Below are 25,112 nucleotides of genomic sequence, written 5' to 3'. Positions count from 1 at the left end.
TTGATGAGAGGTCGAAGGAGAATGGCAAGAATCGTGCAAGCTAACAGGTGGTCCATAAACAAGCAAATAATGGCATATGGTATGCAGAACGGCATTTCAGAACGCACAACTCGTCGGTCCTTGTCACGGATGGGCTATTGCAACAGACGACCACATAGGGTTCCACTCCTATCAGCTAAAAACAAGAAGAAGCAGCTCTAGTGGGCAGGCGATCACCAACACTGGACAATTGAGGAGTGGTCCGACGAATTCCAGTTCCTGTTGGGTCATGCTGATTTGATGTAAGCAGCATGAGTCTATGGCCCCATCCTGCTTGGTGTCAACAGTACAGGCTCATGGCGGTGGTGTAATAGTGTGGGGAATGTTTTCCTGGCACACGTTAGGTCCCTTGATACCAATTGAGCAATGTTTCCTTTCCCCAAAGAATTCAGTATGTTCTGGAGGCAAAGGAGGGTCCGAACCAGTACTAGATGGGTGTACCTAATAAACTGGCCACTGAGTGTATATATATATATAGGGGTAAAGTGACTAGGCAACAGGATAGATAATAGATTGATCTGTAGCAGCAGCGTATGTGGAGCAGGAGCAGCAGCATACGTGGTGAGTGTGAAAGTGTGTGTGTGTGTGTGTGTGTGTGTGTGTGTGTGTGTGTGGTATCAGTATGCATGTGTGTGCATATGTAATGTGTGTGTGTTGGGTTGTCGGTGTAAGTATGTGTGAGTGTGTGGGTAGAGTCTAGTGTGTGTGCATAGTCAGTGCAAAAAAAGGGTAAATGCAGGTAGTCTGGGTAGCCATTTGATTAGCTATTTATCAATCTTGTTGAGCAGTCTCATGGCTTGGGAAGCTGTTTAAGGTCCTGTTGGTTCCAGACTTGGTGCACTGGTACCACTTGCCGTGCGGTAGCAGAGAGGACAGTCTATGGCTTGGGTGGCTGGAGTCTTTGACAATTTTTTGTGCCTTCCTCTGACTCCGCCTGACATACTTTACATACACTAGTTCTCTGCTCTGAGTGAAAGCACCAGTGTGTATTAGCAGCACTGCCTGCGGCACGAGGACATACAGAGTAGCAGGCTAAGGATAATGACTAACAATGAGAATGAATGAGAGTAGGTGAAGTTGTATACAACACAATGAGTGGGACCACTTCAAAGAGGGGATGAGGACAGGGTGGTGATAAAGACAGGGTGAGCAGGTCAGTGGAGATGTCATGGCTTCTTTACCTGAGGGAAGAGACCTTCTATTGGAGAGGCCCTGCAAGGTGAAGCGCTTTCTAGCAAGAGCAGCATTGTGGTCAGGGTTATTAGTTGCAGAAGCCTCAGCTAGGGAGGGAAAGGGAGAGGAAAACGGTAAAGGAGAAAGCAGAAGCAGAGGGTAGAGAGAAAGCCTGAGGGACGACTTTGTAAGAGTAATGGATACCATGACAATCCTGGACATTATGGAGACCCCTATTCAACCACCCACACTTGAGTCCGCATGAAAACTGATTCAAAGATCAGGGGTAGACCAACCTAAACCTATTTCTGAAAATATATTCAAATTGTCACAAGTTTGAAGAGTGCTGACAAGGTTGTAAAAAATTATGTTTGTAAGATTATGCTGGAGACAGATGGTCCTTAATGATGGCTTTTATCTAGATCTTTCTCATCTCCACTAAACGGGTCTCTCTCTGGTCTAATCACAACGCTGACAGAGCTCTGAGATGCATAATAAGTTTGCCATGGAATTTCCTGGAGACTTTCACCATATGGACAAACCTGATCCATGATTTACCCCTCTATGTTCCATTAACACAACCTGCATTAGGAAGAGAAGAGTCCTCCACAATCATGCTGGAACTGCATGGGTATAAGGATTTAGACACCTGCCAATGCCAAAACTAGAAGACAGTTTTACACTTTTTCAAAATGGACAGCTTGTCTTGGAGAGTGTGTGATTTCAAGGACACTTGAACTACCTGCCCTGGAGGACCGCTCAAAATGTCCATATTATCATGTACATAATTATCACCTTCTGATTGTGAGAACACAGAATAATCACAACTTCCAGGTTCATCTCTTCTCACACCTCTGTCAAAGCTGCCAAACAGAGAGATGTCAACGCAGCTGCTGCTTCTGTCCTCTGAGGTTACTCTGGCCTTCTGGAGATCTTGAGATTAGAAAATAAATCAGAGCTTTTGGACAACTATGAGAGAGAATACAGTAGACTGACTAAGAATGGGAAAGCAGGGCCTCACGAGTGGCGCTGTGGTCTAAGGCACTGCATAGCAGTGCTAGCTGTGGCACTAGAGATTCTGGGTTCGAGTCCAGGCTCTGTCACAGCCGGCCGCGACCGGGAGACCCATGGGGTGGGGCACAGTGTCGTCCGGGTTAGGGGAGAGTTTGGCCAGCAGGGATGTCCTTGTCCCATCGCGCACTAGCGACTCCTGTGGCGGGCCAGGCGCAGTGCACACTGACGCGGTGGCCAGGTGTACGGTGTTTCCTCCGACACATTGGTGCGGCTGGCTTCCAGGTTAAGCGGGCGTTGTGTCAAGAAGCAGTGCAGCTTGGCTGGGTTGTGTTTCGGAGGACGCACGGCTCTCGACCTTCTCCTCTTCCGAGTCTGTACGGGAGTTGCAGTGATGAGACAATTGGATACCACGAAATTGGGGAGAAAAGCAGGGTGAAAAAAAAATAATAATAATAAAGAATGGGAAAGCCTTTCATCAGACTATCTGAGCGTGGTATATACCGTACCGTTGGCAGAATCTAACAGCTAGTCAGACTAACCCCAGAATACTTTGGAGGTGTACTAGTGGGACTACAGTATTTGGGGTCATGACCTCTGGAGTGGGTCCTTCTGACCCAAAAGGAAACAGTCCCAATCAGGGAAATGGTTGGCATCAGTTACATATGGGTCAAAACTAAAAAGTCCCACCAGACCACAGTTCAAAACTCATTGTAGTCAAAACCGTACTGTACTGCGGTTGTGTAACTGCATGAATAATGTAGACATTGTAGTGTAAGGTTGGGACTGAAAAACACCATTGCTCAACCAGCTCTGTAATATTCCTTTCCCACAGAGGAGAATGGGAGAGATTTCATAGATTTTCTCTGTGAGTCTGTGGTGGGGGTAATAAAGGCCCTCATGCACCCAGGACTAAGCACCTGTCGGATCCACGTACTCCTAGAGCCAGGGACGTCCAGCCACTGACCACATCCAGAGTCAAAGAGCAACTCTCCTCTTCTAACCACCACCAGCCGCTCCCTGGAAGACTACCGTTAGCCCAGCTCCCTCGCACTGTGATGCAGCAGCGCTCTGCCGCCGGGCTCTACACAGCGTGAAATCTTACCCATTACCTCATCCGCCAGTATAGTGTATGTAGTGAGCGATCAGAGGGAAGTGGTGGTGAGGGGTTGGCTTGGGCTGATGCCGAGACAGAAAGAGTTGGAGCCAGTAATAGTTAGAGCCCAGATAAAACATCCCAGCTAATTGTGCCATCAGTGTGGTGTCTTTCATAATGCCATTATGGGATGATTTGTACATGGAAGTTGCTGCCTTTTGTTTCCAGTCAGCGGAGCTGAGTGGATGCTGGTTTGGCAGGGCCGGGAGCCTGGCGGGGCTGGCTGCGGCTGTGTGACATCTCACCTCGTTTCTGTCTCATGTTGGGGCTGGGGTTGCTCCTCCTGAAGCCTGTCTCCGGGCTAGACGAGTCCGACTGCCTCAGGGCCATTTTGCGCATGTTTCTGAGTGGAGGAGAGGAGAGATATAGGACAGTCAATCACACAGCCACTGTAGAAGCGTTACATTCACTATCCTTGAGAGCATCTGTGCGGTGCCGCCATTCAATCACACAACATGATGAAAACGTTGAGAGACGGAGTACTCTACCTCATGGGAGCATGATACACATTCTCAGTGATCTTCTGATGGAGTTGACTAGCCTCTGTGAATGGAGAAAAAAAAATGGCATTGGAATAGAACGTAGATTTATTTTCAACGGAATGACCGGGATATTAGTTTAGGTTAAATTGACATAAAAAGGTCAGTGAGGTGAATTTGTTGGGTGAGATATTTGGTATGCAAGTGTGTATGTTTGTTATTTGGTGTTTGCATGCTTGTGCATGTCACACTGTGTGTAGGACTGTGTGAGAAACCTGCAGTCAAAAGCAGGCTGATAAACCTATGTGTTTCAATGCCAGGCGATAAAACAGGAGAAATCCCAAGAGTCACATAAGCCACAGGAGAGTCCGTGGACCAAAACAGTGCAGTCAGACCTGAAGCCATAGACCAAAACAGTGGTGCAGACAGAATGGAAGCCACTAATCCGTGTCTTTAAAGGCCCAGTGCAGTCAAAAATTTGATTATCCAGTGTTTTATATACATTTCCACACTATGAGGTTGGAAAAATGCTGTGAAATTGTGAAAATTATGATAATGCCCTTTTAGTGTAAGAGCTGTTTGAAAAGACCGCCTGGAATTTCAGCCTCTTCTGGTGGGTTGAAGTTTTGACATCACCAAGGCAGGCAGTACATTATTTAATAGACCAATAAGAAAGATAGTTCCAAAACTCTCTGCCAATAATAGCTCATTTTCAGTATTCTCAGACCACTCACAGACAGTCCTATCAAAATTCTTGCTTGAGAAATTGTTCTTTGCTAAGAAGCTATTTTTGTTTCTTTTTGACAAGTTTCATTGGAGAAAAAAAAATCACAGTAAGGTACTTAATTGTTACCCAGAAATGATTTGATATTGAAAGAAAAATGGCTGCATTGGACCTTTAATAGGAGGACAGGACAGTTAACTGCCAAGGCCCAGGGGAGTCATCAAATCAAACAGCTGCAGCCGGTATCCTCAGTACAAGCCACTGCTGGAGCTGGAAGGTCTGTATACTGGCCTTGTCCTGCTATTACACAAATCCCACATCACCAGGCTTTTTAATACCGCACACAGTGGCTTATCTTGTGTACCGCTCTTTTCTGCTACGTGCTGCCCTCCCCTTCCCCCCGCTCGCCAGCCTAGACAGGCGTAAATCACCTCCAACCCTCCAGCAGGCCAGAGCATCTTTCTCTCACTCTGCTTCATATGAGGGCTGCTATGTCATTACTCAGTCCCCTCACACACACACATCCTCTCTCTCTCATACACACAGCTTGTCAGTCCAGCCGAGTGTAGACAGAGCAGAGGGTCGTTTTCCTGACTGTCAGGAGCTTCAGAGCGGAACAGTCGGCGATTGATGCATACTGCTGGAGGGTGGTGGAGGGAGAGGAGTGTGTGTGTGTGTCTGTGTGAGTGAGTGGACTGTACCGTCAGGGTCAGGTATGTGTTGACAAACAGTTGTCCACCTTCCTCCCCTACCTCTAAATCAGCTCTCCTCCAACACAGGGATAACCCCCCCCCCCTCCCACTGCTTAACATTCACATCAGCATTCTGAGAGGGTTCAGGGCTGTGTTCAGATGTCTAGTGCTGTATGAGAGAGAGGGTGGTTTGAATATGCCTAGAGAGAACCCCCACACACTGTATACCTCTGCAAGCTTCGAGCTGGCCCGTCAGAACTTTTCGGATCTCTGACACCCACATGTTCTTCACATCCATGGAGGGAGCCTGTGGAGACACACAATATATATATATAAACACCCTGAGGTTTCACTCTACAGCTTGTCTCACACCAGACAATGGATGTTTCTGTGAGAATGATGTCTGTGGGTGGCTACTCTTCATAGGACAACACTGCCACCCAATGGTCAAAGGGTTTGGTTTCATCAGACCAAAGAATCTTGTTTCTCATGGTCTGAGTCATTTAGGTGCCTTTTGGCAAACTCCAAGTGGTCTGTCATGTGCCTTTTACTGAGGAGTGGCATCCATCTGGCCAATCTACCATAAAGGCCTGATTGGTGGAGTGCTGCAGAGATGTGTGTCCTTCTGGAAGGTTCTCATCTCCACCGATTAACTCTGGAGCTCTGTCAGAGTGACCATTGGGTTATTGGTCACCTCCCTGACCATGGCCCTTCTCCCCCACCTGCTCAGTTTGGCCGAGCGGCCAGCTCTAGGAAGAGTCTTGATGGTTCTAAACTTTTTCCATTTAAGAATGATGGAGGCCACTGTGTTCTTGGGGACCTTCAATGCTGCAGACATTTTTTGGTACCCTTACCCTTACCAAGATCTGTGACTTGACACAATCCTTGGACAATTCCTTCAACCTCATGGCATGGTTTTTTCTCTGACTGTGGGATCTTATATAGACAGGTGTGTGCCTTTCCAAATCATGTCCAATCAATTGAATTTACCACAATTGGACTCCAATTAAGTTGTAGAAACATCTCAAGGATAATCAACGGAAACAGGATGCACCTGAGCTCAATTTCGAGTCTAATAGCAAAGGGTCTGAATACTTATGTAAATAAGGTATGTTTTTTATTTTATAATGCATTTGCAGAAATCTGTTTTCGCTTTGTCATTAGGGGGTATTGTGTGTACATCGATGACGATTTTTTAAATGTAATCCATTTTAGAATAAGGCTGTAACGTAACAAAATGTGGAAAAAAGGGAAGGGGTCTGAATACTTTCCGATTGCACTGTATGCTACTTAGTAAAGGATGTTGCTGAATCACAGTTTTATCAAGTTTATCTAGTATGTATTTAGAATTCTTTAGACTATAACTGGTAATATCAAATGAGAACAATGGTGTTTTGGAAGTTGTTTTTTTACACAGAAACTATATGGACATGTACCTGAATGATATAGACTTCCTCTCTGCCATTATACCAGACCTCGAACTTCTTAATGTCTCCTTTGACATTTTCTGTGATTCCCACGGCACTCATCTGAAACAAAGGCAAGGCTGTGGTTAAAAACAGTGACGGCTTTATATTTTAGATTAACACCGCTGATTCACACTATGATGCCCTTGTATTCTTCCAATGTGAACTGCTACAGCTTTTTTTTACAAGCTGAAACGTGTCTTTTCACTTCTATTGAGCGATGAGTAGCACTATTCATTGAGTTGGTTACATGCACACTAGCCAGCGAGTGGGAGCAGAAAACAAGTTCAAAGGTTTCCTCAAGAAAACAAATGGTTGTTCAAGGATCCCAGTGATGAAAGGTTCCTGTCATCGTAGGGCCCTGCTTACTGCCTTGATTTTTCATGTCTAGATAAGCTTGAATTGAAATATGGGGAGTGACAGTGAATACCAAGGTTCTCAGGGGTCTCAGAGAGCCACTGTGAAGTTTCCATTTGAGGCGGGGGATCTTAGTGTAGGATAATGGGCAGTATGGCCCTACAGTCAAGCAAATGGACTTAGCATATGCTTTCTTGTTTCAATTTCAGGTCAGAAATATTTATCTTACACAAAAGGTGATGTTTGTATATACATGTAACAGTATAGCTTTAGTCCGTCCCCTCGCCCGGACCCGGGCGCGAACCAGGGACCCTCTGCACACATCAACAACAGTCACCCACGAAGCATCGTTACCCATCGCTCCACAAAAGCCGCGGCCCTTGCAGAGCAAGGGGAACCACTACTTCAAGGTCTCAAAGCGAGTGACGTCACCGATTGAAACGCTATTAGCGCGCACCACCGCTAACTAGCTAGCCATTTCACATCAGTTACATACACACAGGTTATGTTTGTCCAACAAGAACTGACCCCACCAACCGACCTCACCTTTAGTGAGTGCTTGAAGCTATAGGAGGGGGATGGCTTCTCGTCCGTGGTCTCCTCCCGCTTCTTACAGAAGAGCAGCATCTTGTTGTAGAGGAACAGGTGCCTCTGCATGGGCTTGAAGCGGGCCAGGTCCTTCACCTTGCTGTGGCCCTTCTTGTGGTCCGTCCACACGTTGAACGAGCCCTGCATCAGAAGCTTCCCCAGCTCACTAAGGTTTCCCTGGGGGTGAGAGAGACACAGAGGCCATCAGTCCCACACCCACGTACATACAGTACACCCTCTATACATCTATACAGCCTAGCCATGACAGTCCCTCTCCGCCCGATTAGTCAAACTCATTTACGGCAGGGTTTCCTATAACTTTCCCACAGCCCAGCAGATCCACTCTAAGATAGGTATCAAACTGATTTTTCACACCCTTAAACTCCAGCCCAGTCATACTGACCTCAAATCCTGTTATGGCGATCTGATGCATGGAGTCATTGACAGATTTGATGATGTCCAGCATGGTGGCCAGGGCCTCCTCCAACTCAGCAGTACCCTCCTGATTCTTACTGCATTTCAGCATCTCCTAGAAGGGGAACAGAGCCGGTAGGGACAAAGTGAAGTTGGATAAATAATGTATCTTTCAGTGTTTGGCTTACTCCTACACTAACAACAGACCAAGTCTCAGAATGAAGGCTTTCCAACCACACAGGCTACTGCAAAGAAACCGCTCTAAAACCAACAGCAACTTATACTATTCAATATCCATTCAGCTGTGTCTTTTCAGCAACATGGCTACAGGTACTGACCTGTCTGTGTGGGTGGTTTTACTGCAAGATATCAAGGTGCACTAGGCATAACAAATACATATACTTGAGACTTCCAATCCTATTAGGACTGAATGAAGTCCTCTGCATGTTAGCCCAAGGATCAAGTTTGAGCATAGTATCTGTTATCTGTGTGTTGATGTAGATGGCTTGATTGTATGGTGCTAAGGTGAGAGATTTGACTTGCCTTGAGCATCAGCTGGTACTTGGTGATCCTCTGCACAGGCTTGAGTAAATATGCATCCAGGGAGAGTTTGTGGTCCAGCTTCTTCTGACATTCCTGCAGTAACAAACATCACAGAATGTTTCTAGTTACAATCATTTGTGTTAAGTCAATGTTATAATTTCAGTCATCCAAACAGAAAATGTAAGTTTGTCCAATGACATGTTGCTTAATGTAAACTGACACCATTATATAGTGGAATACTATATCATAACCATGTTAACACTGAGACACATAGGGAAGGGGAGTCACCTGGAAAAACAGGCTGTCACCACACTGTCTCCACAGGGCCTCTGATCGGGGCTTGTTCTGACAGTATTTCTCATAGATCTGCAGCTCTTCTTTCTGGAGAGAGACACACACAGAGACTTTGAACTGCAACACACCGTAACAACACCGTAACGGGCCTTCAGTTTCCAAATGACATTAACACAAGGAACTCACCCTTTTCAAAAAGCAAGTCCCCACCAACTCTGGCCTCTCCATGCAATTTTCAAGCTCTTTGAAAAAAGTCCTGTGAACAAGAAGGAATAAGTGAACTCAATTACACATTTCCTGTTTGCACTTTACAAGGTACATAAAGTATGACATTGGATTCAATTGCATAGCAACTGCACATTCAGTTACATCAGATTGCCATTTCCTATGCTGGGAAGTAAAGCGGAAGTGTAGAGTAAAGATTGGGTTGGAAAATAACAGCTTGTGGGCAATCTGTGCACTTCTGTTTGGAATGTCTGTGATGTTAGGGAAGCCGGAGATGCTGGTCTGCAATTTATTTTCTCCTGATGGTTAAATACAGGTAAAACTCCGGAACCTAGTTGTAGCAGGGACCTTAAGGGTTGCCTTATTTCCTGGGGTGAGTGAACTGAGCAGTCGGGCAAGTTTAAAAAAAACTGAAAACAAAAATGCAAGGAATTCCAGTACGCCAGCCTTAAACGGGACCATGTCTATGTTCCCTCAGCCCCATGTTGCAAACCAGGGGTCAGCAACCCAAATGAGAGGAAGAACATTATTCTCTCAATATCTAGTATTTTTTGGTGGTGCACGGAATGTGATAAGTATATTACATAGGGCGATTCCAAGGTAACAGAATAAGGCTGACTCTCAGATTCTTCAATTTAAAAAGCATGTCAAACAAAATCCAATGATTGTTTAACTTTGCAAACTATACAACTCTATACACAAGGACTACTTTTAATTCCAGCAGCCTAACATAGCTACAGGGCCTTCAGAAAGTATTCACACTGCTTGACTTTTTTCACATTTTGTTGGGTTACAGCCTGAATTTAAAATGTATTAAAGTGAGATTGTGTCACTGGCCTACACCCAATACCCCATAATGTCAAAGTGGAATTATGTTTTTAGAATTTTTTACAAAGTCATTCAAAATGAAAATCTGAAATGTCTTGAGTTAATAAGTATTCAACCCCTCTGTTGTAGCAAGCCTACATTCTCACCCTGTGTGCAATATTAGTGTTTAACATGATTTTTGAATGACTACCTCATCTCTGTGCCTAACACATACAATTATCTGTAAAGGTCCCTCAATCTAGCAGTGAATTTCAAACACAGATTCAACCACAAACACCAGGGAGGTTGTCCAATGCCTCACAAAGAATGGCACCTATTGGTAGATGGGTAAAAAAAAGACAACATTGAATATACATTTGAGCATGGTGAAGCTACTAATTACACTTTGGATGGTGTATCAATACACCCAGTCATTACAAAGATACAGGCATCCTTCCTAACTCGGTTGCCGGAGAGGAAGGAAACCGCTCAGGGATTTCACCATGAGGGCAATGGTGACTTTAAAACAGTTACAGAGTTGAATGGCTGTGATAGGAGAAGATGGTGCAACATTGTAGTTACTCCACAATACTAACCTAAATGACCGACCGAAAAGAAGGAAGACTGTACAGAATAAAAAATATATGCATCATGTTCGCAATAAGGCACTAAAGTAAAACTGCTAAAAATGTGGCAAAGAAATTAACTTTATCTCCTGAATACGAAGAGTTATGTATGGAGCTAATCCAACATGTCACGGAGTACCACTCTCCATATTTTCAAGCATAGTGATGTCTGCATCATGTTATGGATATGCTTGTAATCGTTAAAGAATAAAATCCTAGAGGAAAACCTGGTTCAGTCTGCTTTCCACCAGACACTGGGATATGAATTCACCATTTAGCAGGACAATAACCTAAAACACAAGGCCAAATCTACACTGGAGTTGCTTACCAAGACGACAGTGAATGTTCCTGAATGGCCGAGTTACAGTTTTGAATTAAATCTACTTGAAAATCTATGGCAAGACCTGAAAATTATTGTCGAACAATGATCAACAACAAATTTGACAGAGCATGAAGAATGTTGAAAATAATAATGGGCAAATGTTGCACAATCCAGGTGTGGAAAGCTCTTAGTGACTTACCCAGAAAGACTCACAGCTGTAATTGCTGCTAAAGGTGCTTCTACAAAGTATTGACTCAGTGGTGTGAGATATTTCTGTATTACATTTTCAATACATTTGCAAAAATGTCTAAAAACATATTTTATGTTTTGAATTCAGGCTGTACAACAACAAAATGTGGAATAAGTCAAGGGGTATGAATGCTTTCTGAAGGCACTGTACTGGGGCGTCACAAAAGCAGTATATTTTGTTTACCTGCTTACACTGGAAGCGTAACTTTTGGTCAGGGCAAGCAGAGCGCAAGCCACTTTATCCTATTGCTCTCACCGTACGTATTAACTGAAGATGATGTGGGTGATGACACTACGGAAAGCTATTCATTTTCAATAGAAGAAGTGGAGTGGCGGTGGGACCATAGGGCGATGCGATCATGGGCAAGGGACATTAACAGTGGGACCAAAATTGGGGAAAGCTGAACTTTATGCAAATACTCTGACATCGCGGCACAACTGACCAGTCTTTGTTCTCTATAGCTTCCAACCCCTACTGGATTGGCTGTTGACACCTAGTGTAACCGATGTGAAATGGCTAGCTAGGTAGCGGTGGTGCGCGCTAGCAGCCTTTCAGTCGGTGACGTCACTTGCTCTGAGACTTGAAGTAGTGGTTTCCCTTGCTCTGCAAGAGCCGCGGCCTTTGTGGAGCGATGGGTAACGATGCTTCGTGGGTGACTGTTGTTGATGTGTGCAGAGGGTCCCTGGTTCGCGCCCGTGTCGGGACGAGGGGACGGACTAAAGTTATACTGTTACATTGATGCTGTTGACCCGGATCACTGGTTGCTGCGGAAAAGGAGGAGGTCGAAAGGGGGGTGAATGTAACCGATGTGAAATGGCTAGCTAGGTAGCGGTGGTGCGCGCTAGCAGCCTTTCAGTCGGTGACGTCACTTGCTCTGAGACTTGAAGTAGTGGTTTCCCTTGCTCTGCAAGAGCCGCGGCCATCCTGGATGGCGTGTGTGTGGAGCGTGATGATTTCTTAGTGATGTGGACGCCGAGAAACTTGAAGCTCTCGACCTGCTCCACTACAGCCCTGTCGATGTGGATGGGGGCGGGCTCGGCCCTCCATTTCCTGTAGTCCATGATCAGCTGCTTTGTCTTGCTGACGTTGAGGGAGCGGTTATTGAGGTCTCTAACCTACTCCCTGTATGCTGTCGAACATCGTCATTGTCCTCTGTGATCAGGCCTACCACCGCCGTGTCGTCGGGAAACTTAATGATGTTGTTGGAGTCGTCTGCGACCACACAGTCATGGGTGAACAGGGAGTACAGGAGGGGACTAAGCACGCACACATTAGGAGTCCCCATGTTGAGGGTCAGCGTGGCAGATGTGTTGTTGCCTACCCTCTCCACCTGGTGCCGGCCTGTCAGGAAGTCCAGGATACAGTTGCAGAGGGAGATGTTTAATCTCAGGTCCTTAGTGATGAGCTTGGAGGGCACTATGGTGTTGAACACTGAGCTATAGTCAGTCAATGAACAGCATTCTCACATAGGTGTTCCTTTTGTCCAGGTGGGAAAGTGCAGTGTGGAGTGCGATTGAGATTGCGTCATCTGTGGATCTGTTGGTTCGGTATGGGAATTGAGTGCATCCAGGGTATATGAGATGATGGTGTTGTGAGCCATGACCAGCCTTTCAAAGCACTTCATAGCCACAGATGAGTGCTATGGAGCGATAATAATTTAGCCAGGTTACATTGGTGTTCTTGGGCACAGGGACTATGGTTGTCTGCTTGAAACATGTTGGTATTACAGACTGGGTCAGGGAGAGGTTGAAAATGTCAGTGAAGACACTTGCCAGCTGGTCAGCGCATTCTCTGAGTATGTGTCCTGGTAATCAGTCTGGCACTGCGGCCTTGTGAATGTTAACCTGTTTAAAGGTTCTACTCACATAGGCTACGGAGAGCGTGACCACACAGTTGTCCGGAACAGCCGGTGCTCTCATGCATGGTTCAGTTTCGCTAGCCTCGAAGCACATAGACGGTATTTAGCTCATCTGGTAGGCTCGCATAACTGGTCAGTTCGCGGCTGGGTTTCCCTTTGTAATCTGTGATAGTTTGCAAGCCCTGCCACATCCGACAAGTGTCAGTGCCGGTGTAATAGGATTCAATCTTGACGCTTTGCCTGTTTGATGATTCATTGAAGGGTGTAGTGGGATTTCTTACAAGTGTCTGGATTAGTGTCCGACTCTTTGAAAGTGGCAACTTCTTAGCAAAGAGCAATTTCTCAAGCAAGAATTTTGCTAGGACTCCCTTGGAATGGTCAGAGTGGGAAAAAAACAGCTGTTATTTGCAGAGGTTTAGAACCCTCTTCTTATTGGTTTATGAACTAATTTACTGTGTGGTGGTGACACCAAGCAGGCCAAAACTCCATCCCACCAAAACAGGAAGACATTTCAGTCAGTCTTACACTAAAAGGATATTAACATAATTTTCACAATTGCACAGTATTATGTATTATTCCAACATCATAGTGTGGAAATATATATCTAAACACAGAAAAATCACGTTTTTCACTGCACTGGACCTTTAAAGTCGATCTCTGTGTGTGTTATGACAGTGATTAAGAAGTTGCAGAATGTTTTTGGGGGGGCTACGATGAGAACAAAGTTTTTCTAAATAAATTGGCTTAGGCTATAAATACATAATGTTACCGCTTTGTTTTCCCTGGCCAGATGGGGCAGTTATTTCTTACACTAAATTTCTTGTATTATTCCCTATAGCCAAAAATAACTTTGGGATATTAGATCTCACCAGAAATTCAACTTCCCTGAACTGGACACTTTCTTTGAACATCCCGAGGCAGTTAGCAGCCCCACTCATCCCGGGTTGCAACACAAAAATGTCAACGCCGGAGAAGAAGTGGGGTTCTAGTCAGACTCAGGTGAAGAGCAAACCATCCAATGCTTCCGTGTTTATTACAGGCTGACCACAGCGCTCTCGTCGCAAGCGCTGCAAAATAAATTTAGAAATCTATGTTATTCAATTATTACCCCCATACTGCTCTAGCGCGCCAACAAGCATCTGCGTTGCCAAGGAATAGAAATCAGTTCCATTTCTGATGCAGATCACGCTGCAAGTCCTGCCTCTCCCATCTCCTCATTGGTTTATAGAAGCAGGTACCCACGTATCTCCTCACTGGTTATACCCACGTGGGTGACTGAAAGACGAACGAGGTCAGTGGCGGTAATGCACCTAATTTGTGAAGGTTGCCAATCGCAACATAAAGTCAAGAGAATAAAAAGCCTGGAAGGAAGAGAGATGACTAGAAACGATTCGGTTGACCATTTTATGTGTGGATTAATTGGCGGAGTAGAGGACCTTGTGCATTTCAGGTAAAATAACAACTCAATGTTTTTATCCCAGGACAAATTAGCTAGCAACAGCAAGCTAGCTAAATAGGACAAATTAGCTAGCAAGTGCAAGGTAGCTAGCAAGTGCCATAAATGTTTAATGCTTTTCGACCTGTCCCCAAATTAATATAGTTGGTTCAGAGTTTGTTTTGATACAAAATAAATGTAGGCACGATGGCGCACGCGCGCAGCCGGTTTGGGTTCCGTGTTACTCTCTAAAGTTCAGGAAAATAAAATAGACAAGCTCAGGGTGAGGATCTCCTTCCAGAGAGACATAAAGGGACTGTAACATACTCGGTTTTACAGATTCATGGCTCTCTCCGGATATATTGTCCCCGTCCATACAGCCAGCGGGGTTCTCCTTACATCGTGCAAACAGGAAGCAAGAACTCTCCAGGAAACACAGAGGTTTAGGGGTATGTCTCATGATTAACAACTCATGGTGTGATTGTGGTAACATACAGGAACTCAAGTCCTTTTGTTCTCCCGATCTGGAATACCTTACAATCAAATGCTGACTGCATTACGTCCCAAGAGAATTTTCTTTAGTTATTGTCACTGCTGTTTCGATCCCACGGACTGGGAAATGTTCCGGGTCGCATCAATGAATAGTATTGTAGTATACGCTGACTCAGTGACTGGGTTCATCAGGAAGTGCATGTTGTTCCTACGGTGATGATTAGAACTTACCAAGACCCATGGATAGATGGCAGCATAATGCAATTATATTTTTGTCAAAATGACTAAGACTAGACTAAATCTAAAAAGCGTGCCTAAATGAACAATGCTTCACACCGACAGTGTGGTAAAGAAGGCTCAACAGTGCCTCTTCAACCTCATGAGGCTGAATAAATTTGTCTTTGTCCCCAAGATCTTCACAAACTTCTACAGATGCACCATTAAGAGCATTCGGTTGGGCTGCATCACCGCCTGGTACGGCAACTGCACTGCCCACAACCGCAGAGCTCTCCAGAGGGTGTTGCGGTCAACGTAGTCTCGCTTTGCCATTCCTCCAAAATCCCGTTGTTGTCACACCTCCCTAGAGAATTTTGCATCGCAATGGTGGTTTGAATGGTCTGCTGGCTCCCATAAAATTACCGAATATTTTCAGTTAAAATAATTACACAAATAAAAGCAACAAAGAACGTAATATTATGAAAGTAAACACACATTTTGTGAGTCTACATTGTGATTGGTTTCAGTACAACGTCTTCTTTCTCTCTTACATTACTTCTTTAACGGTGACATTTAAGATCATTTCCATTCTAGGATCTCAGCACTACAGCTGAAATCAACTGTTTGTGACCTCAGTCTGCATACCAAATGAGCAGACAGTTTGTTCTTCTCACGGTTTAAGTTCAGTTTGTGGTTGCTGATCCACAACAGTAGTTCCTCATAGTCCAATTTTTGCAATAGGCTTATTTGGAAGTTCTGGAACTTGGGTAGAACCTGCTAGTTGTCAAAGCAAACACCTTCTGATCAAGAAGCACACTTGCTAGATGATAGAGTGCTTTCCAGACTCTTGCTTCAGCTCACTGTCTTTAGTAAATCATTGCAAGAGGTGGTCTCAAATGGTCTTGCTGACTTTCTGTGCAATATCAAACTGGACATGTGCCACTTGATATTGGATGAGGTCTTTTGTGAGGAGCACATGGTATTCGCAGTTCTTACATCAAATACTTTGGTATTTCTCTGTGCCGATAACCTTGAAGACATATACCAATTATTTCCAAAGGACACCTACATATCCGTGACTTTGTACTAGAATGAGTTGTAACAGTGACATTTAATAAAAGGAAAATAAGGTTTTAACATCTGAGACTGACATGCAATATGCAACACATTTGCAATGATAAACTTTGGTGCCACATAAAATGGGCTTTATCAGTTACTTAATTGTCAAGGAAAAATACAAACAATGTATGAATTATCTAGGCTACAACTGTCACTATGACCAACTGCCTATATTATTCAATGTAGCCTACAAATGTGAGCCTGTAGGACTTGTGCAACACTGTTTTTAACCTATATGATAAGTCTACGAAGAGTGTAATGATTAATACTGGGATAAAAAACAAACAATAGTACACCTGTAGCTGCATGGCCTATTGCATTGACAAAAGTTATCTGTAGATAGCTACTGAATGTTGTTAGAAGGTAGAGCACTTTTAAGTACGCAGTGATCACTTTTGTTCTTGTCAGAGCCGATGATGCACCAAAAACTGGTGCTTGTAGCGGTTGAATTCCCATATCTGGCGGCTGGTCATCTGTCACTGGGGCTTGGTCCCTGAATAGGCCTCGTCACGCCACACTCTTCGTATTTTTTGGTACTTCTGAGGGTCGAGACAGATCGAAAAGATGTGCTGCGACTAACTATAGAACTTGCTCTTTCCGTCACAAAACAGACCATTCTTTCCACGTCATTGGCACTTCTTCATATGAGTAGAAGATTGCGACAGGAGCCATATAATTTACTGCTTTTGAAAACGCACCACTCAGTGTGACAGGTTGCATTATCTATACTAAAGCCATTGTCCGGTCGCAATAAAGACGATTTAACTTGCAAAAGGTTATGTTTTTTCCTGTTACAGTTGTACGGTTCACCACAAACACGGCATACATCAACATATTTTGATGGGGTTTTAATCTGCAATTTCATGGACATCCTCACACACTGTTGCACTTACGACACTAATCTTGTGAGCACCTTTGATGCTCCGCCCAAGCAAGGCATTTGATTGGTTTGACATGTTGCGAGGCGTCACTGATTTATACCTGGTTCCCACCCATTTCTAGCTGACTTTGTGCCACAGGCTTCCTGTTTAGGGAAGTCTGGTTCTCAAAAAGGCTACGGGCAGCCCAACACATCAGAGCACAGTGCTTGCCCTCCAGGATATCTACAGCACCCAGTGTCACAGGAAGGCCAAGAAAACCATCAAGGACCTCAGCCACCCAAGTCTTGGCCTGTTCACCCTGCTACCATCAAAATGGCGGAGACCGTACAGGTGCAAAGCTGGAACTGAGAGACTGATTTTATTTCACCTTTTTTTAACTAGGCAAGTCAGTTAAGAACAAATTATTGATAAACTGCTTCTATCTCCAGACCGTCAGACTGTTAAACAGTCATCACTAGCCAGCTACCACCCGGTACTCTATCCTGCACCATAGAGACTGCTGCTCTATGTACATACTGTAGTCATTGAATACTGGTCACTTTAATAATGTTTACATACCGTTTTACACAATTCATATGTACAGTACCTTCAGAAAGTATGCATACTCCTTGACTTATTCCACATTTTATTGTATTAGAGCCTGAATTTTACTAATTTTATTCAACTATTACCATACACCTGCAACAAAGATAGCTCAGATGTGAGTGCCTTTTGAATTTTGAATAGCCTGAATTAAAAAAGTATTGTTCTCACGCATCTACACACAATACCCCATTATGACAGTGAAAATATTGTTTTTAGAAAGGTTTGCAAATGTATTGAACATGAAATACAGACATATCTAATTTACATAAGTATGTCTTACCCCTGAGTCAATACATGTTAAAATCCCCTTTGACAGCGATTTCAGCTTTGAGTCTTTCTGAGTAAATCTTTGCACACCTGGATTGTACAATATTTGCACATTATTCTTTAACAAATTCTTCAAGCTCTGTCAAGTTGGTTGTTGATCATTGCTAGACAGCCATTTTCAAGTCTTGCCATAGATTTTCAAGCTGATATATGTGTGTATTGTTATTGTATTGCTAGATATTGCTGAATTGTTGGAGCTAGAAACATAAGCATTTCGCTGCACCTGCAATAACAACTGCAAAACTGTCTACATCCAATAAACTTTGATTTGATATCGCATGCCCACGTGGCGTGGAGCTCTATGGGTCCCTGTGGAACCTTTTGTTTGTCCCTTGGCTCTCGCTGTAATTCAACCCGACCTGAGAGTGAGTGATCACAGGGTAGACAGGCTCATACAGGGCCTTACAGAAAATGGGTGTCAATTACATTAGGCGTCACACGTAAAACACAAAGACCCCAAGACAATACAGTGCCCACTGTCAATGGAGCTCTCTCAGCCAATCACAACACAGGGTTTGTTTGTTTATTTCCTACTTCTTGCTCTGGTGATGAGGCATATCATATGGATCCTACATAGTTTAAAAAGATATATATTTTTATTGTTATTGAATATCCGAAACATACAATATACTTGCAGTGAAGCCGTTCAACAACTACATCATACCAGTCATCCAACAGACTCCCATTCAGAGCGACACACAGAAGCATCCAGGGTCAATGCCCTGCTCAAGGGCACGTTGACAGATCTCCCACCAGGCCAAAAAACATGAACCCGAACCCTCCAAGATCCCCCCCCCCCCCCACCGTTCATTCAAACGTACCTTTTATTATGTTATATTTTGACCTCTTTTTTCTTAACTTTTATCTTTGGCCATCATTCGATCTCCCACACAGCAACTCCACTCCCACTTGTCTCCAATTCCACATCCCAACCCTCAGCCCATCCCATCGATCTCTGCTGGCCACCCACTACGCAACACGTCTTTCAACTATGCTGTGATGTTTAACGTACAATTTCAATCTATCTAATCAAATAGAATCCACTACTTTTACAAAGAGCATTAGTAATTGACTGACCCGGTCTCTCCAGATCTCCGAACAGTACTATTTCTAGGGTCAATTTTAGATCAATGCTATGCATTTTCAGCCATTCCTGAACCTGAGACCAGAAACAGGTTACCTGAGGGCAATACCAAAATAAATGGTCTATTGGTTCTGTATCCTCACAACAAAATCTGCAGGGCTTCGATGATTTTATTCCCCAAATATTCAACATTTTGTTGGTGGCAAGAATTCTATATAATAATTTTAGCTGAAAAACACAAAGTCTTGAATGTTGCGGTGTTTTATATATCAACTCATACACCCATACCATGGAATTGGTACATCAAAAATCTCTTCCCAACTATTTGCAATCTGTATAGCACAGTTGACAACATCCTGGTCCTCAAATGAAACTGGTAAACTTTCCTATTTATGCCATCTTTATTCCTCTGACAGTTTTGATCCTTTATATTGGGCAGACAGACCAGTTCCCTACCTCCTCCCGCTGCCACCTGCCTCCTCCATTTTTGGGGTAATGCTGTAATCAATTGGTTGTACTCTCGGATTGAGCAGACTTTCCTGTACAATTCTGATAACTCTATGAAGGACATAACTCTACCATTACAATTTACAATATCATTTAAGAACAAAATACCCTTTTCAAACATCTTTCCCATAAATACAGGTATTTTATCAACCAGCACATTTGAGTTCAGCCATAATATATGTTCTTCTTTCAGGGGGATGAAATTGAAATTGTAGCCAGCTCTGCAATGCTTGTTTGAAAAAGAGAGATACTTTGGAAAAAAGTATCATTTTCAATTAATTGAAAATGAGACATGGCAATCTGCACAAAGGCAAAAAGGCCATGTTTAAACAATGGATGAGCTTTTCTTAGTAATCTACTTGAGAACCATTTAGGGTTCAAGGAAAATTTTGGAATAAGTGAAGCTTTTAGAGAGAAGTTTAGTGCTTTTATATTTAATCATCTCAACCCACCCAATTCATATTCATTATATAAACTCAGCAAAAAATATAAACGTCCTCTCACTGTCAACTGCGTTTATTTTCAGCAAACCTAACATGTGGAAATATTTGTATGAACATAACAAGATTCAACAACTGAGACAAACTGAAGTTCCACAGACATGTGGACTAACAGAAATTGAATAATGTGTCCCTGAACAAAGGGGGGTTCAAAATCAAAAGTAACAGTCAGTAACTGGTGTGGCCACCAGCTGCATTAAGTACTGCAGTGCAGTGCAGGGGAATGGCCCTAGCCCTCACCCTCCGATCCAACAGGTCCCAGATGTGCTCAATGGGATTGAGATCCGGGCTCTTCGCTGGCAATGGCAGAACACTGACATTCCTGTCTTGCAGGAAATCATGCACAGAACGAGCAGTATGGCTGGTGGCATTGTCATGCTGGAGGGTCATGTCAGGATGAGCCTGCAGGAAGGGTACCACATGAGGGAGGAGGATGTCTTCCCTGGAACGCACAGTGTTGAGATTGCCTGCAATGACAACAAGCTCAGTCCGATGATGCTGTGACACACCGCCCCAGACCATGACAGACCCTCCACCTCAAAATCGATCCCGCTCCAGAGTACAGGCCTCAGTGTAACGCTCATTCCTTCAACGATAAACACGAATCTGACCATCACCCCTGGTGAGAGAAAACCGCGACTCGTCAGTGAAGAGCACTTTATGCCAGTCCTGCCTGGTCCAGCGACGGTGGGTTTGTGCCCATAGGTGACATTGTTGCCGGTGATATCTGGTGAGGACCTGCTTTACAACAGGCCTACAAGCCCTCAGTCCAGCCTCTCTCAGCCTATTGCGGACAGTCTGAGCACTGATGGAGAGATTGTGCATTCCTAGTGTAACTCGGGCAGTTGTTGTTGCCATCCTGTACCTGTCCCGCAGGTGTGATGTTCGGATATACCGATCCTGTGCAGGTGTTGTTACACGTGGTCTGCCACTGCGAGGACGATCAGCTGTCCATCCGGTCTCCCTGTAGCGCTGTCTTAGGCGTCTCACAGTACGGACATTGCAGAGTCAGTAGAAAGGCCTCTTCAGTGTCCTACGTTTTCATAACTGTGACCTTAACTGCCTACTGTCTGTAAGCTGTTAGTGTCTAAACGAACATTCCACAGGTGCATGATCATTAATTGTTTATGGTTCATTGAACAAGCATGGGAAACAGTGTTTAAACCCTTTACAATGAAGATCTGTGAAGATATTTGGATTTTTACAAATTATCTTTGAAAGACAGGATCCTGAAACAGGGACGTTTCTTTTTTTGCTGAGTTTAGATAGGCACGTTTTATTTTGTCTGGTTTAGCGTCACAAAGTAAGCAAAATATATTTTGCTCACATGATTTTAAAAACAAGTCATCAGGAGTAGGATCCTACATAGATAACATACCTGTACAATATGTTCTACTGAGAGCTTCCAGTACAAAAAGGGGGGGAATAAACTGCCCAAACCACTTGTTCCATGTGAGTGCCTGCAGCCAATGAAAGCATGGCAGTTGTTAGCAATGGGAGACTTGGGATAGGAAGATGGTTCCCTCAGGATTGTTATCATTTTGCATCAGGGATAGGGACCATGCCAATCCTTTTTCTTTTGATGTCACAGGCACATTTGTCTACTCGCTGGATATGGAAATGCAATTCAGAAAGAGACAGAGGAAATTTGCTTACCTGTTGTGAAATTCATATATTTCTGGGAGATTGCCAAAAAGCACATCTTTCTTGTTCTCCAGTGCTGTAGGGATTAGGGGGGAAAGCTCTGTGTTGTCCAGCTCGGCAGCGTACCCCTGGACAGGAAAATTACATTCAAAGCCAATAAGTAAAACTATGACGCCTCTGTGATAATGTGAACCCAATAAAACCCAGTCCTTCACATGGCTTTACACCTAACATCTGAATGAACATTATATGAACATAAATCAGTGACAGTTTGAGTAGCCTAATGGCTCATCTAAATCGACAAAGCAAGCACATTTTAAGTTCAACAAAAGTTCATACAGTATTCTGAAATGGCCAGACCTGATGCAACATTTGCAATGTCAGGTTTTATGTTCCCTAGGTGCAGTTAGCAGAGAAAGGAGAGCCTTCTCTACTGTCTCTAACATTATTGCCACTAATTCACAACGTGTCACAGTAACAAACGCACCTCCATGATGCTCTGCAGCTCCTCGACGTACAGCCTCTCAGTTTCAATCAGCTCATTCATGATGTGTCTAGGGAGGATAAATACAGGATCCGTCAATACACACCAATTACAGAGAAGCCCTTTAGTGGTATTTGTCAGTGCAGATAAATTAATAAAACCCAGAATGGAGACTCCAATTGCCACTCATATCCTAAATGCTTTGTCAAATTATCCAACCAAATAATCATCCTCATCAGGAGGTGGGTGTGCACTCAGTCGAAGGTGGAAAACACGGTCATCAAACAAACCCAAAAGAGGCTCCGCTAGATATAGAAGCACAGCACCCCAGACATGAGGTACATGGGGGGGGAAACAAGGCCTAACAGAGGAGGTTGTTATAAAACCAAGGAGCTTGAGCAAAGCTAACATTTCTAGACTTTAATGGCCCCTTTAATGTGCACATGAGTTCTGAGGTCTTGATTTTTATGTGCCATCACGAGCCCATCGAGACACTGAGTGCTGTTTGATGTATGAGCACATTTTATAGGTCAATAAAGCTCTTCAAAGGCACCCGCCACTATCACGGAGGCAGGCATCTGTCATATCATAGGTGACTGCCTTCCCAAGTCCCAACACAATAGGATATTTGCATATCCATTTTTGGATGTGGGAAGGCAGCATCGTGTGAATAAATATCATGGACAGAGATGCCTTCATTGAACCCCTGGGGGAAAAAACATTCCATGAAGTCATGTGCCATGAAGTCATGTGCCTGTTATTGGTGCTCCTAAGTAAGACAAGTTTTCTTGAATGCCCTAGTGGACAGTGTTTATATTAATGATAATTACTTGGTCGTTCTCCCTCAAGTTGTTTACACTAGCTAAATGTATTAGTGCATAAACGAGCTGAGACGTCTACAGCCCTCTGTGTGCCAAGAAGAAGATAAAATCACCCTCCAACCAAAAAGCAATGCTTTAACTATATAAAACAAAGAATGTATACATGTCATGTACTAAAAGAACACCTTGCCAATGCCAGTTTGTCCTGTGCATACCTGACTTTGTATGGCTACAATCCCTTCCCTAATGTGACCCTCGGGAACACTGAATTACTTTTATTATGAAGAGTATGTACTACCGGATGCAATTCAGATGACAAATTCCAAGCTCTGGCATAGAATCCAGCTTCACTCCTGCTGGTTGGCCTCACTGATTTGATAATAACTTGAGAAATCATAGACTGACTAAGCCGAGGCAGGCAGGGGAAGTAAAGGGGCTGGGCTTTCCCCCTCTTGCCCAGCAGTTTCCTCCCCCACCAGTCCCACTCTGCTCTCTCACTCTCTCACAGTCACACAGATGGAGAGACATATACAGACAGAGCAGCTCAGGTAGCAGCCCTGAACCCTGGAGTTACTACACAGTTACGCTGTTGTTCCCTACACACAGACAGGAAAGAGAAAAAGAGCGTGAAAGAGGGGGATAGTGCTCATCTACTGGAAAGGAGGGGCAGGGGAGAGTACTTTTCTGTACTTTTCCCAGAAACACGTGGATGGAACTCACAGGCTGGTAAGTGATCAGGGAGAGGGAGGTGTGGGGGTTTTATGCTCTAGCTGAAAGACTGTTTATAATACCTTAGGGTGCTCAAAGCAAGAGTTCACACTGTTTTTACAGTTAGCCTGCGGGGAGATGTCCATTAACAGTAGAATCATCGCTGGGATGAGGAGGGAGAGAGGGGGGGAGAGGCCAATCCCCTTTCATAGAATTGGAACCTAACCTCTCTTGGTAGGTTTTAAACAATAGACACAGGAAATCTAACAGAATAAAAAACACAATTATACTCAACAATGATATAGAAAATGAGGTCATTTTAGAGATCATTGGTAGATATGATAAAACATCTGCTAATACAAATAAGAGCTCTGTTTAAGTGTTCTTATCTATAGTGGTTAGTAGCTCCAATTTTTCTTGGGTAGAGGCTTTTCAGCACATCAAGCTTACATCACATTGTGAATACAAATTTGTTGGATGCATTTGCAGTTAGTTTTGGTTGTGTTTCAGATTACTTTGTCCCCAATAGAAATGAATGGTAAATAATGTATTGTGTCATTTGAGTAACTTTTATTATAAATAACAATAGAATATATGTTTCTAAACACTTCTAAATTAATGTGGATGCTACCATGATTACAGATAATCCTGAATGGGTCGCCAATCAAGATGAGTGAGACAGTTACAGATGGTCAAAGATCATACCCCCAATCATACCCCCTCTCACCATTACCAATAGGTTAGCATGTCTTGGGGGTATGATTTTTGACCCTCTGTAACTTTCTCAATCATCATGATTGGCGACCCATTCAGTATTATCCGTAATAATAGGCACAAAATAATCTGAAACACAACCAAAATGAACTGCAAATGCATCCTAGAAGTTAGTAAAGTCAAAATCTTGATGTAGTAATTGCGCACTAGGAATATGGGAAATACTAAACGTTTGACTACTTTATTCATAAGAATCTTTAGGGATGTCAATCATTTTTTTCTCCCCAATTTCGTGGTATCCAATTGTTAGTAGTTACTATCTTGTCTCATTGCTACAACTCCCGTACGGGCTCGGGAGAGACGAAGGTCGAAAGCCATACGTCCTCCGAAACACAACCAAGCCGCACTGCTTCTTAACACAGCGCGCATCCAACCCGGAAGGCAGCTGCACCAATGTGTCGGAGGAAACACCGTGCACATGGCGACCTTGGTTAGCGTGCACTGCACCCGGCCCGCCACAGGAGTCGCTGGTGCTCGATGAGACAAGGACATCCCTGGGACATCCCCGGCC

General features: G+C 43.9%; 1 protein-coding gene across 1 annotated transcript in view; it reads right to left on the bottom strand.

Moving 5' to 3' along the window:
- The window catches only part of mcf2l2 (MCF.2 cell line derived transforming sequence-like 2), a 103,165-nt gene that overhangs the window by 14,577 nt on the left and 63,476 nt on the right, over positions 1–25,112 (bottom strand). The window contains exons 15-25 of the mRNA XM_039002568.1: positions 22,302–22,368; positions 21,827–21,942; positions 9,123–9,192; positions 8,931–9,023; positions 8,643–8,735; positions 8,089–8,214; positions 7,644–7,862; positions 6,711–6,803; positions 5,503–5,581; positions 3,868–3,922; positions 3,625–3,722 (exon numbers count right to left, since the gene is read on the bottom strand). Coding sequence (XP_038858496.1) covers positions 3,625–3,722; positions 3,868–3,922; positions 5,503–5,581; positions 6,711–6,803; positions 7,644–7,862; positions 8,089–8,214; positions 8,643–8,735; positions 8,931–9,023; positions 9,123–9,192; positions 21,827–21,942; positions 22,302–22,368 — 1,109 coding nt within the window. The remainder of the gene's footprint in view (positions 1–3,624; positions 3,723–3,867; positions 3,923–5,502; positions 5,582–6,710; positions 6,804–7,643; positions 7,863–8,088; positions 8,215–8,642; positions 8,736–8,930; positions 9,024–9,122; positions 9,193–21,826; positions 21,943–22,301; positions 22,369–25,112) is intronic.

Source organism: Salvelinus namaycush, chromosome 10 (genome assembly GCF_016432855.1).
Source record: "Salvelinus namaycush isolate Seneca chromosome 10, SaNama_1.0, whole genome shotgun sequence".
Classification (NCBI taxonomy): domain Eukaryota; kingdom Metazoa; phylum Chordata; class Actinopteri; order Salmoniformes; family Salmonidae; genus Salvelinus; species Salvelinus namaycush.
Note: the sequence above shows the minus strand (reverse complement) of the source record. Positions and strands in the feature narration are given on the sequence as shown.